The sequence below is a fragment of the Parus major genome, chromosome 10, assembly GCF_001522545.3.
Source record: "Parus major isolate Abel chromosome 10, Parus_major1.1, whole genome shotgun sequence".
Taxonomy (NCBI): Eukaryota; Metazoa; Chordata; class Aves; order Passeriformes; family Paridae; genus Parus; species Parus major.
Window position 1 is genome coordinate 16,729,852 of NC_031779.1, and position 14,714 is coordinate 16,744,565.

The 14,714-nt window shown below is 38.7% G+C and overlaps 1 protein-coding gene across 3 annotated transcripts in view; it reads left to right on the forward strand.

Moving 5' to 3' along the window:
* Positions 1-14,257, forward strand: part of LRRC28 (leucine rich repeat containing 28) — a 51,580-nt gene extending 37,323 nt beyond the window's left edge. For all 3 annotated transcript variants that reach the window (XM_015639233.3, XM_015639234.3, XM_019007950.2), the window contains 4 exons: positions 895-997; positions 4,406-4,581; positions 6,772-6,931; positions 9,822-14,257. In XM_015639233.3, coding sequence (XP_015494719.1) covers positions 895-997; positions 4,406-4,581; positions 6,772-6,931; positions 9,822-9,894 — 512 coding nt within the window. In that variant the 3' untranslated portion in view covers positions 9,895-14,257. The remainder of the gene's footprint in view (positions 1-894; positions 998-4,405; positions 4,582-6,771; positions 6,932-9,821) is intronic.
* Positions 14,258-14,714: the final 457 nt, after the last annotated feature.

Sequence of the window (14,714 nt, forward strand, 5' to 3'; positions counted from 1 at the left end):
TAGCAGACAGTTTTACCACTGACTAGACCTTGCTAATAAGCAAAATTCTAATTTCTGAGAATTCTTCCTAGAAACCTAAATTTTCCCTTTTATTTTTCTAAGCAAAGTAAAATAGTTCAATACTGATATGCTTCTATCTAGAGGTATCTTAATAGATTTCTAGTCCATGAAGGCATTACTTAATCATGCTGTACTTGCTTCTTTTGACTACCAGCCATGAATATTTCAAGAGCAATAATGCAAGTAGAACACCTCCAGATGTATTGATCATTTATTGCAGCCACAATTTTTGATGTCTAACATTCTGCAGTTTAATGCTTTGTGCTTTCTTGGGCTCTGTAATTCACTGCATCACACACACTGGTTTCTAAATGACTGCACTTGTATTTGGTTAAGGCTAATGAATCCCAGCAAGGATCCCCCCTTGGAGAAGAGAAAGAGGGGGACACAGCACATTCTTGTGTCTGTCTTGCCCACTTTCCCAAAGATAGCGAAGCTGTGATTTCACTGACACGAGGCCAGTTAATGAAAGCAGGTTTGACCTTATGAACTTGAAGTATGCACTGAGGATTTGAAATCAATTGTCCCTTTGCTTCTTCAAACTGACTTCAGAGTTTGTCAATGTTAAAATTTAATTATTTATAATGGGATTTTCAGGGCTTCTGAAAGGGGGCTTTGTTTTGATTTAGTAATTTGAAATGCTTGCTTCTAAACAGCCTTTCAGCTCATCCATAATAAAACCATCGGCTGAAATTTTACAACTGAGAAGTACTAATTTATGTTTGCTTACATTGAGTCTGATTAGCTTATTTATAATTAAAGAGAATTGCATTGCTTATAACTGTCACCATGTCATCCTTTCTCCTCTTGACTTTTCTTGTTTTCTAAATCCAGATTTAGGTCGTTCTCGAGAACTCCAATATGTTTATGTGGATAACAATATTCACCTGAAAGGCCTCCCATCTTATCTGTATAATAAAGTCATTGGTTGCAGTGGGTAAGTATGAATTAATTCAGATGTCTTATGTACCTGTCCTTGTGAAACTTCTCCTGTATGGTGCAACTAGTTATTTTTTGTGTGTCTGTGACTGATTCAGAGCTGATGTTACTTGGAGGGGATTACTGCAGCTCCCAGCTCTGTTTTATTTTTGTAATAAATCTTCAGTGTTAATTGCTGACTTTTGACTATTTTAGTATTAAGGCATAATAGTGAAGCTACTCTGAAAGAATTTGTAATAATAATGTAAGGCCTAGAGCTGAATTTAAAAGCTGGCCAAAAGTGTAGGCTTCACACAGTTTCCAGAACTAAAGAATGAACAAAATAATTTTTAATATATTGCAGCACCTCTTTGTTTCTAAGTGCTCACGTTCGTGTAAATTGTGGGTCATATCTTGAAAAATCATTTGCAGTTCTTTCAATCATTTTACATCCCAGTATCAGCTTCTTGTAGGTCTTGGTACCTACTAACTAAAGGGACTTTTTTTAGGAGTTATGGATTGACAGGTTTATTTTTACATGTGGATTTTAAAAATATCCTGGGCTGTCTCATGTTTGTGGTTAGAATGCAAGAAAAAAAGTGTCTGTGTAGGACACTGGCTTAATTCTTTCTGCCCTGACACTGGCATAAATTAGGATCAGCACCGCTGATGAATGGAGCCTTACTGGTGTAAAACTGATCAGAAGAGGATTGTCCCCATTACCATCTAATTATAAATTTCTGGTATGCTCACTCTCAGCAGATCTCGCATTAAATATAAATTCCCTCTCTACAGCCTGCACTCTGCTGCAGTATGGGAGATGCTGAGTCTTGGCATTTTAAGGTTTTTCTAATATTCCCGTGTCAGCTGGTTGGTGATATTTAAATACTTGCAGTTGGATTACAGTTCTGCTGAACTGTGTGACTCGCAAGCTTTTACTAATTTTGTTTTTCAGGAAAGATAAATTCTAGCTTTTTTTCTTTCAGAACTGATTGTAAATTGTTAGACAGACATTAGATTGACCTTAAATTTAACAGAATTGTATTGATTGTGACCAAAACCAGTAATGATAATGCAGGAGATGATCCTGCCTATTTCAGGTGGTTTTATACAACAGCGTTCTTTTTTTGTTTGTTTTTGATTTGTTGGATTTTTTTAAGTTTTCGTCTTATACTCAGTTAAAATAATTTTATCTTTGCACTGACCTTTGTGAAGATCCTACCAGTTCTTTTTGCTGTTCTTACATGTACAGTGCTGGTGAGACCACCTGCTGGTATCTCTGATGTGATAAATCTAGTATAGAATTATGAAATCGAGTCTTAAAAATCTCGTGTAGAACAGACTAAAGGAATTGCAAGTTTTGCAGTGAAATTGATTCTTGTAATGCCTCTGTGGAATGAAAAGTGATTTTCTTCCATAATAATGAATTGTAAAAAGAGAGGAATTTTAGTAAGAAAAATAATGTTTGTATCTTGAAACATTACAGATTATTTTTAAGAAAAAATTTCAGTATGGGAAGAGCACATATATATTGTTAAGAAACCAAAGGTTTTATTTGATAATGTGCTGAGAGACTTTAAAATTGTGTAATAATGGTCATGTGAAGAATTTCTGTATTCTTTCCAAGAAAGCATTAGTAACCAGGCTAAGGTTTTCATGGGTCAGGCAAGAGTTGAAGATCCAGGCTTTAGTGCTCTGTCTGGCCCTCCACTGGAGAATAAAATCTGACAAGCTGCTGTTACTGACATAAAGCTTGATTTCTGAAAATAGAATATAAATTGCCTTGTGTAAGTATTGAATCTCTGTCTGGGCATCCTGCAGTCAGACTGACTGAAAAAAGTCTTTTATATGAGAGGTGATGATCTCAGCACTCAAAATAAATTTTGATCTTATTTTTTGCAGATTGGATTTCATAGTCCCCAGTTAGGGATCAGTCAGTCTTGTTGAAGGCAGCCAATAGGTGGTCTCAGGTTTTTTTTCCCCTCACTTATTTATCCACCAGGCTTCTTCTGCAGCTCCTGTTTTTCCCCAGCTGTTTAGACCATCCTCTATTCCAGTTTTTAATGTCCATGGATTTTGTGTGTGACGTTAATAGTCTCACCCTTTACATAAAGTAGACCAAATGTCCCAGCTCTGAACTGCAGAGGCTGTAGTGAGTTCATGGGTTTGTTCCTTAGCGAGGCTGGTAAGGAGTTATTCAGCTTGAAAATACAACATCATGGATTTATTTATTTATTGTGATAACTAACTCATTGGGAATGGATCGTTGGAATACTGGATCTCTGAATTCCCACTTATATTTTAGCCTCACTAATGGGTTGTGGGAAAGTATTAAATATTTAGCAAGAGACTTATTGAGTTGCTTGCTGTTTGATGCTGTTCTTTTTTGGTTTCTGGTTTCTCTGGGCTGTTTCTCCTTTAATCAGAAGAGATGAGATTCTGTGTTGTCAGAGGAGTACTATGAGATTTCTTTCACATCTGATAAGGTTGAGAGTAGTTACCTCTGTTTTAGGTCTAATATCTGGGAAGGCTGACAAATTTGTGTTTCTGTTCCATTTGTTAGGACTGGCCCTAACAAGTTGCTCTTGGCTTCAAATTTCAGTTGTCATAAACAATTCCAATTCCCTTGTTGACTTCCCCAACCTCTTAGTAGAATTTTCCTATGCGTGTCTCTCTGGTATGATCGCTTACAACAGGGATCACATAAAGAGTTATTATTTTTACTACAAGCTAAGTTTCTCTCCTTGGATCCAAATAACCTTCCCTTTCCATATATGATTTGGGAAGGGCAAGGCTAACAGACTTATTAGGATATCTGCCCACTACAGCATGGCTGTAGTTTATATTTTTCCTTCATCTACCCACCCCAGTGCCCTCCAAGGGAACTCTGTGGGGAAAGGTGTAGTACAGAATCACCCAGTGGCACTTAAAATACATTTTTTGGGGGCTGGAGTTTGCCTCGTGTGTTATGATTGAGAAATCCATGATTGTTTTCAGCTGGTTGATCCAAGACATAGAAAGCAAGCTGTTGGGTAGGAAACTGCTCCCCTCAGTAAAGCATTCACTAACAAGAGGCTAAAAGAGGTTGTCACATGGGAAGAGTGATGGGCACGTAGCATACTTGGTTCACCCCCTTGGGATTGTGTTCTCGTTTCTTTATGTTATTTGATGAGTAATTCCTCCAAATGTCCCATGTCTAGCACATCACAGAAGGTGGGAATCTAGAAATACAGAATCATAGAATAGTTTGGGAAGGGACCTTTAAAGGTCAACCCCACCATGCACTGCTCTCTGCAAGGAATCCTTGAGGGGTGCTGAAGTGAGAACAGTATCAAATTTACTTTGGGTTGGTCATCTGGGTTTCCCCTTAAAGTTATTTTTATTATTTTTTTTCTAACCACTTTCTAAATGTCTTGTGTCCTTCTAGTTGTGGTTCTCCAATTCAAGTATCAGAGGTGAAACTGCTCTCTTTTTCATCAGGCCGGTTAACTGTGTTCCTGCCAGCAGAGGTGAAATCTATAGGGACAGAAACAGATCATGTGCTGCCTTTGCAAGAACTGGCCATGAGGACCCTCTATAACACCTACTACAGGTTTTTGAAAGGTATGAAATTTCTGCTTCCTTCAGATTACAGAAAGAGTGAGAGCGTTTTCTGGCAGTGAGAGGAACATTTCTAATAGTTCTTCAAAGGCTTGGGCAAGGATTTATATTTTAAAAGATTTATTTAATCAAATTATGTTTGAAATGCTGCATTAGAACAAAAATGTCCAATATCAAAAACCAGAGTTCCAAAGACTATTTCTGAGGTCAAGTGGTGCTTGTAAATGGTTTCTTACTTGAAGCCTGTATGAAGAAGGACGCTTTTTTTTCAGGAGAAACTCTTTAATGGAAGTAGGAGATGAGAAATACAGTTCCTGAGGCAAGATCAGATGCATCAGCCAACAATGCAGCTCCTTGCCAGGCTGCACACTCCTAAACTGGCAGACTTGTTATACATAAGGCAGAAGAAACGCGAGCAGCCCTCGGCCATTTCAGCACAGCGTGACAGCTGAGCTGCTTTAGTTCTGCCCCAATTCAGGCTCTCTGCTCTAAAGTGGCCCTTGGCTCATCTAGTTCTGCATCATGCAATCACATGAGTTAGCAATATCTGATGATAACCTGCAGATCCTCTCAGATCTGGATGTGTTGTGACTCCCCACTGTTGATGCTATCTTGGGAATTCTCAGCTTTAAAGGTCAGAGGAGAAAGCGGAAGAGTGGAGAGTTCCAGTGGGAAGATTAGAGGGGTTATGGAAAGGGTCTCTTGTGCCTTGGCCACTGGAGTAAATCCTCACTGCTTTGCCAGGGAAAGTGTACGAGGAGATCTGTCTTTTCTCACACACTTGTGACTTGCACAATCATTTCTGGAATCCAGCTGTGTGGATGTGGTTCCTGAAGATGCCAGTGAAGTTTGGTTTGGGAATGGGAAGGTGATGCTGCAGTCAGTTTAAGGACTGGTTTGCAAACAGTTTTGTGTAAGGCTGTGAGGATTACACCTATTTTCAGCCAAGATGCAGAACCTGAAAAAGATGGGTTTATATATCCATACACACACACCCATAGATATATCCTATTCTGAGTGACCTTATTAAAGACTGTGGCCATTACCACTGCAACACTTGAGTTTCGGTGAGCAGGAGCAGTGCCTGTGTCAGACAGGTGTACGATAATGCTGGGGAAGCAGGTGGCACATCTGATTAAAGTAGCAGATTTCATCTGTCACTGCCTAAATTTGCAGTTTCAAGAGTGCTGTTAAATACTTGGCAGCTGCTGGAGAAGTGACAGGAGTGACTGCACTACTTTTCCTCAGTCTTTGCTTGGCTGCAGAGTGTGACCTTTCCTTTCTGACGCAAATGTCCTGTTTGTCCCCTCCTTGGGGCTGTTGTGGTACATTGTGTCTGGGCTTCAACCTTGCAGTGTTTGAAAGCTGAAACCAGTGTGATACCGTAAAACTGATTTATCAGGTACTGCATCTTGTCTTGATTACTCAGCACCTAAACTCACTCACCTGTCTTGGCTGTCTCTCAGTTTCTAGATGGAGATTAGCATGTGGGGTTTTATTTATAAAACACCGTGTGGCTTGGACCAGGCCTGGGAAAGTGATGGCTCTTTCCCAGGAAATGACCCTGGAGTCCCTTTTGGTGAAAATTATGGCATCTTGTAGGCTGTGGGGGAACACTTAAGAGATGAGGAATGTATTGATCTTTTTAGAGTGGTCTCTTTGGTTGGACCTGTGAGAATTATGCTGGGTTGGATTGAATTTCAAGTCATTCCAAGTATTGCAAATCCCTTTTTGCTGATGGTGGAGTTTGGGCTTTGTAGTGAGGTTAGCTGTCCTGCTGGATTGGTTGCTGAAATATTTTACTAAAATACTACTGATGTCATTTTCATAATGTTTATTGTTACTAGTTACTAAACATCTGTCTAGGTCATCTCTGTGTCTAAAAATCCTTCACGATCTTTTAATCCTTTCTGATGTTTGCTCAAGCTATAGTATTTTCACCTGGGTATTTTAGTCCAGTTAAACTTATGCCCACAGATGCTAAACTTGTCCATTTAACTTCAAGTTCTTGAATTTAGACATGGAAAGCACTATGTGCCTCACTGTAATTGTGGGAATTTGAATTACCTCGTTGTTTTGACAAAACCTTAAGAATGTGAGGCAGCTGTTTTCTGAATTGTTCATGGATCATGCTTGTGTTTGACTTTATCATGCAATTGTTTTATTATAAATATTTTTTGTTTTCTTTTCTAGATTTAAACTTTCTGACTCCTATCTCACTACCCAAAAGCCTCTTGGAATTGCTGCACTGTCCCTTGGGACACTGCCACCGCTGCAGCCAGCCTATGTTTACCATTGTCTACCCAAAGCTCTTTCCCTTGAGGGAAACTCCAATGGCAGGATTGCATCAAGGGTAATTATACAGGAAATTACACTGGGTTTTCATTTAGGAAGAAGAACACCTTATGGAACAAAGCATATTCTTAACAATTTTTTTTTTTAAACTTAGCATTTCATATCCAAAGTCCCTGGCCTGTGATTGCATGTATAAGTTGACAAATATTTTATTCATGAGTCAACCAAAATATTGCTGTTAGACTGTTAAAAGGGTCTTCAGATATGCTTGTCTCAGCCTGGTGTAAGACAGGAAGGGGTTTGGATAGGATGGGATTGAGCTGTTTGTGGTAGTGCAGCACATGCCTGGCACTTCTGTGCCCTGGGAAGGAAGTGGTACCTAACACCAGTAATTGCCAGGATGGTCTCAACCCTGACTTCGGATTGCCACCACCAAATGAAAAGTGCTGCAGGATCAAAGACGAAAAAAAGCTCTAAAGCTGCAGCTTAATTAAAATGTTCTGCAGTAAAATACTCTTGTTTTAATTTCCACGCTAATTAACTTGAGATATGTTGTGGAAGCATTCTGCATAGGAGCATACATTTTGTAGCAATACATGTTTTTAATAATACTTCAGTTTTATGGTTGTAGCAGTTGTGAAAGTGTCTGCAGGATTTGCCAGTACACAAGCCCACACAGAATTGCTGACCTACTGGACAATACAGTCATAAGGGACTCAAAATGGGGGTAAGGTTCAGGGAATGTTGCCTTCATGTAGGTAAAGCTATAAAATACCTTTAAGGTGAGCCCTGATTGCTTCACAGTGATTTCTTTCCCTAATCCTTATTAGTCTGAGTGGATACTGTACCCTTCCATGAGCCATAATATCCACTATCTGCAATGGAAAAGTATCATCTGAGAAATTTCAGCTTGTGCTGTTTGAAAAGTAATCAATGAGGTTTAAAGCTAAGTCACTTGGAGTTAAACAAGAAAAGGTGATGTTAGGTTCTTGTTAGAGAATTCAAGTCAAGCCATTAATTACAAAGGATATACCTAAAGGTGATGGGCAGAAAAGAAAGATGCTCTAAAAAGGAATGTTTTTGAGATTCCTTGTTGGTGTCTATGTAATGCAGGAACACCACTTCGTTCCTGGCCTGCTGAAATCCATTGATTTGATAGTTATCTTCCATGAAAACAAGAAACTGCTTTTCAGTAGGAAGATTTTTAATAGAAGAGAGGAGATTAATGGGTGATTCAGGCTGATGGTACCTGGTTTACACCACTGTATCACAGCCTGTTTGCTGTGAGCTTGTAACATGAGAAGCATCTGATTTGTAAGCAATTCAGCCTTATGGAATGAAACAACTTAGGTATGCCAAATCTGGGCAGCAGCCAGAGGGCTGTGTAAATGCTATTTTGGAAAAGCCATCTTTCTTAGAAAAATCTGATTGCAGAGATTGCACACTTCAATTTGCCACTCTGTTACACTTCAATCATATGTCGAAATTCAGTGGATTTCATGTTGAGTGAAATAATTTACTTCCATATTACAGTCATAATATTCTTAGTCATAAGATGTTATAATCATGCTATAAAGAATTTCTTTCAAACATTCAACAGTATCATTTTCTAAGAAATTGATGGAAAACTACTGGCTAGTCACTAAATCCATCTATTATCCTAAATAATTCAACAATGTGAGTAGTTTGGACTACTTTGTAATTAATTGCTAAGCGTTGCTCATTGTGGAAGTTACAGTTACAAGATGATAGACATTAGCAGTAGACACCTTTAGGAATTACTGAAGAAAGACTCCACAAAAACATACTTTAGAGCTGTTTTGGAAGAACACTGTGTTAACATTCTAAAATATAATAATTAAAATATTTATTTTTACATGGTTTTCACTTGTTTCAAAAATAGTTATCATTCCTTCCCTTAGACAAGAATGTACTGTGTTCTGCAAAATGCCTTTAATGAATCCAGTCTTAAGTAGCTGACATTTGATGCAAATCCACAGAAAATGAGATCTAAACAGGGCAGCCTGTCATCCTTATCTCTATAGCTTGTGCACTTGACATGGTAAGATTATGTGGAATTGTGGAGGTGTGATAGCTGGTTTAGAAAGACGGGAAGGACGAGGTTTCTGTTCTAAAGAGCTTAAAGTGACCATGAAAACACACAGGGTAGGGATGCTGGGCATTTGAACAGCACTGATTAGCACATGCCACATCCATGCCAGTAACTCCTGCCTGGATTTCCGTATCACATTCTGTATCCTCTTAGAGGGAAGGAGAGTTAAGTGTTGGACTGGATTTCTGAATCTGAAAAAGCACAGATGCCATGAGCACTGGGTAAAGTGTGATTTCTGGGTTAGTGAAAAACAGATCTGAACATTTTTAAGGCAGATATCTCAGTCCCTGCCAGGCTGGGGCAGGAGCAGGGTCACTGTAAGGCTCGGATCACACTTGCACAGTGCCATCCCTGCCACGCTGTGTGACAGCACTGCCTGTCACTTATCCTTTCTGAAGATCTGCTTGTTCACTCTGCTAACCAGGGAGAACATGGTCTTCAGACATTTCATGCAGACAAGCAGTAATTTAGGAAACATACGAGCTGGGCCGAGGCTGACCAGCTATTTTCCTGTCAGCTGCTAAACCTGCTGGCTGTGACACTCAGCCACACCCTGCTCAGAGAGAAAAACCACACACTGCTGCTCTAAACCCAGAGCATAAGAAACCAGGGAGGTCTTGAGAACCCCTGCAGTGCTTCCCTGCTTTGGTGTCAGGCTCTCAGAGACAGCAAATGAACCTGTGCTTTTTCTGGGCTGTGGAGATGGGCTAATCCCGTATTTTACAAACCAGCACAATGTCTGTGTGGAATGGAGCCAGGAGCTTTAATCTTTACTGACAACTGTTCCCCCCCCCTCCCCTTTTCTTTTTTTTTTTTTTCTTTTTTTCTCTCCTAGGAGGACAACTGTTAGTTTTGTGGCATACTGCTGCTCCACCCAGTGTCTGCAGACTTTTGACCTACTGAGTTGATAAACATTTCAACCTCCTGAGGAGTGCTGCCAGTGTAAAGCTGCATTCAATGCTGTGTCTCCTTGGTACTGGAATACCGTGTGTGTGTGTGTGCCAAAGCAGCAGAAGTGCCCAGTCAGGAACACTCTGAGGCACTTAAATCCTGCCCTATCAAATCTGGATGAACTGCAGGAACTTTTCAGAAGTATAAATACCGAGCTTTTAAAAGTATTAACTTCTCTCTCTCCTCTGAGGCAGCACACAAACCAAACACATTCATGAGCTCTGACTTCAGGATTTCCAGTATTTTTCAAATGTGCCTGATTTCAGGTTGACCCATTGCATCATTTGGGGCAATTGCATTCCTCTAACAGGAAAAGAAAAAAAAAAAAGTTCAGTTATAGCAAACAAATTTTCACTTATTCATCCCTGTCCTCTTCCCCTCTACAGCTGCAATCAGGTGTACTGCTATAAGCCTGCAGAAACCTTTGATGGATCCCAGTGACTTTTCCATAGAATTCAGCCTTATTTTCTCCCTCTCACCTTATTGTTTACCCCAGCAGAGTTATCCCAGTTGTATACCAAGTCTTTGACAGTTCTCTGTGGTATTTAAATCCACTTTCTAAAAGCAGATCTTTTCTTTCTGGTATCACTAAATACCACAGTGATTTAATTGGAGTAACTAGGATATGTCTGGAGACTGAAGATCCTGCCTCAGTGAAGGCTGGTACTGATGCCTACACTAAGGGCTCTTGCTCCAGCATGTTTGAGGGTGTGTTTTCTTAATTTTCATTGCTTTATTTTTAGAAATAGTTCTCCTTTTGTTCCGTTGAGTTCTTCAGGAAGAAGACAACTTTAAGTATCAATTTCCCTTGGAAAAAACCCAACTAGTAATATGATAGGAAATCTTTCTGTTTATTACATTTTTACAGTTGCAGGCTATAGATCTGCAAAGAGCTGGTCTTGATCTTTTTCTAGATTTAGCATTTGGCTGATTTGTCCAAGTGTGTCAGTGGACTGTGTGCCCTTGGAGAAGGCTGGAAATCCAGGAGCAGGTGTGTATCTCCATCCACAGGTATATTTGCATACATGGATACCTGCACAGAAGGGCTGGGACATTTGTTTTCATACATTAATGGCAAATTTGGTGTAAATTGCCACTTACTATCCTATTTGTGGAAATAATTTTTTGTTACATCTTGTTCATTTTAAATAAAAAACAAAGGATGGAAAAAAGGCCCAAAATGCTTACATGACAAAACATTTTGATTTTGTACTGAAACAGTTTATTGTTAAGTGGTATAAACCACTTGTTGATTTAGCACAGTGTGCTGCTCTGTGCAGTAGGTAGTTACAAGTTGAAATAGATATGAATGAAACAGTTTGTTATAAAAATGGCAAGATAAAGAGACTTATTTGGTAGTGTATTAGCATATGTTGTGGTGAGGTGTGCGTACTTTGAAGGCAGGAGGCATTAAAATGTTTTCCTGTTGCCAAAGAAGCATTTGTTCCCTCTGCAGGCTTCCTGGCATCTCTTCAATAAATAGAGTATCTTAAGAGCTTAAAAGAGTACCAAAAAGGCAGTTTTGAGGATGGAATTTTTAGGTTGTGCATGTTACTTGTAAAAATCTTTCCTCATTTTATGGGGTTGGTTTTAGAGAGTTGAATTAGCATTAAGAAATGTAGAATTTAATCCTTCAGGAATGCAAGTATCATCTACTGCTTAAGAATTGTGAAACTTTCTAAAATAAATCCCATTTATTGAATCTGCTTTGCAGTAGGGGAAAGAGCCATGTCCAAGCAGCCTTGGTGCTTTTGGATTTCTGTCTGTGTCATTTCCCAGGTTTGTTTCTGTGTTGGAATCCCAGCAGGCCCACCCACCCCAGGGTTCATTGCTGAGGCAGCAAAATCCATCTTCAGCTTTATCCTTTTCCTTCAGTACCTCAGAGCTGAGATGTAAATTGCCCATGTACAATTATATCTGTATCAGAAATGTGCAAGTGTAGGACAGAATCCACTTTTTTTAAAAAATAGATGATAAAAGCTATGGTAATGTTACAGATATTAATTTTTATATGATACTCTGATCAAGAATTTTCAGTATTATTTTTACTGTGGCTTTCTCTGTCTTTGAAGGAGATGTTTTCTTGGAAGTTTTTGTCCTCTTTTTATAGCAAGTTGTAGACTTGAAATCACAGTTTATATCTGAATTCAGTCTGTAAATAATATTTTGGAGTTAAAACTGGTTGTGATCACCTAAAAGACATGAGCATTTGTTTCATTAGGAGTCAAGAAGAGTGAAGCTTGATTTTGTTATTGTAATTATTTATTTATTATTTTCTTTCTCCTTCCCATAATCTAGTTATTTCTTATTGAGTCTGTATCAGTCTCTTTATTATTGTCTCCAAGTGCAGTTCAGAAGAAATTTAGCCTGTTCTATAAGCAGGATGAATCTTAACTAACACTTTAATAGATGATATTTCAAGAATGGAATGTTCAATAAATAAATGACTTAAACATGCAATTGAAGCTGAAATGTCATACCCTATTTTTATAAAACAAAGAAGGGGAAAGCCAATATATAGACTGAGAATGCAGCTTAAATTAATGTTTGATGTTTTGGGGTTTTTTTAATATGAACAGTGTTTGTATTCATCTGTATCTTTGGGTGATATTCTTCTAGATAAAAATAACTCCATTCTCACTTGTCCAAGTTTTTCTAAAGTTGTTCTGCTGTAAGAGTATTTCATAACCAGCAAGTATGAGAGCCAGCTATGCAAATTGCAGAGGGGAGAGGGAGCTTGTTGGTGATCAAACTGTGCATCACTGGTTTTTCAAGGTGCCACAATGCTTGGACTTCTTTTTAATTGGTTTGTTTCTGGGTAATTTTTGATTTCTTCCTCTTTGTCAGGTTTGTCAGGTTAGTTCCCACTGAGGTAATGTTTTGTATGTACTAAAAAAAAATCAGGTTCCAGATGTTGAAAAAAAATGACCATTTAAAAAGTTTTTTTGTTGTAACAGTAGATCTTAATTCTTCACTTAGGGTTGGAGCAGGAAAAGTGTTTTGGTTTTTTTTCTCAAGGCATTACAAAGATAAAGGTGCAGAAGAAGAATGAGATAAAATAAATCTTTAACCCATTGATACTGCTATAAAATTTTTCTAAGATTAACTCCCCTTATAATCAGGGATCACAGGCATCATTTTTGTTTAAGTTTTGATAACAGGCACCATGTTAATAAAATCTGAACCCTGTATAGAAGTAGCTTTTTGTTCTGTCACAAAGGAAACTGAGGAATCTCTGGCTTTGTTTAAAAATCCTTTTGAGTGGTTTTGTCATGGACACTGTTACGTTCGGAACACTGTTCTTGGAAACCTTCCTCATCATCCCTCAGAGGATCAGAAATGCCCTTTCCTGTGCAAAAAGCAAGGTCTAATATAAAGAAATGTGTATTTTTCTGTTTTGATTCTTCTCCTGGGCTCTTGCCACGGTTCATTACAAACCTTCTATTTACTTGGTTGTGGTGAGGTTGAGATGTTGCTCTGAGCAGAGCGGTGCTGTTTATTGCCAAGTTGGCTTCAATTCCTGCAGATTGAATTCTGCTGAATCCCTTTTTCTGGCATTGAAGGGAGCACAGGACTGTTCTAACACCCATGTGGGAGCAGCGTGTCAGGTTCTACTGACATCACAGCCCAGCTGAAGACTGGAGAGTGACAAACCTGTCACTAGAGAGGACAACTGGCTTTTGAAGGCCACTCTGGCCCCACCAGAGTACCACTGATAACAGAACTTTTGCCCTGATGTCAGTGGAGGATGGGTCAAGTTTTAATTGATGAGAGGGAAGAATGTATATTACCATCTTTGTCTTTCTTGCAAAAAGTGGGACTACACCAGAATCCATGGCTGCTGCTCTGTCTGCAGCTGCTCTTCTGTAATTCCAAGATGTAACTATCTTTGCCTCTTACCTCCCTCTTAACACTGCTCATGTTGTTGCAAAATGTTATAGTTGACTTGTGATGGAAGAGGCTGAATAAATTGAATCCAGAGTTTTTATTACTTTTTTGTATTACAGACCTATTTTGTAAGAGACCAAAGGTCTGGTGGAAAGAAACGGCAATGTTCATGTGAAGTCTTCATTGCTTTTGCTTTTATGTGCCCTTTTTTGGATTATGATTTGAACTTGGTTTGCAACGGAGTTCATTCTGTGTCTGTGGAAAGCACATGTGCATTGCTTTCTTGCTCTGTATTAACCAAATGTCATTTAGTGTGAAGGTGAGCTTGCTAGATGGTTTATTTAAAGTTAGTGGTGCAAATTATTGTATGTGCTTGTTAATAAATTATATTTTTGGATAGAATTACCGTTCATTAAAATTAACTAAATTCTTGCTCCTGGGACTATTAAGCTATGTTAGAATGTAGCACTTCATTTACATTTCAGTTCATTTGCATGGTAATTAGCTAATAAGTCTCTTGTCCCAAGGCTGAAGAGGTGGGGTGAAGACACTAAAAACACTCCCAAGCCCAAAACACCACTTCAATTAATTTAATCCCTTTGTCTCAGACAATGTAGTTCATCAGATCTTGCATAATAGGAACAAAACCCATATGGAAATGTTACTTCAGACCCTTCCACTAATTGATCAAAAGGAAAATAAGTTTCAGTAGGGCTGTACTGCCATCCTGATAGTCCATAGATGAGGCTGTGGTTCATGGATTCCTTACTAAGCAGCATTCAGCAGCCTTTTTTTCCTCATTTAAAAGATATCATAGGAACAAGGCTGCCAAAAATAAGTAGAAATTAAGCATCTGTTTTTCCAGTTGTTTCACTCCTTGCTATGCAGC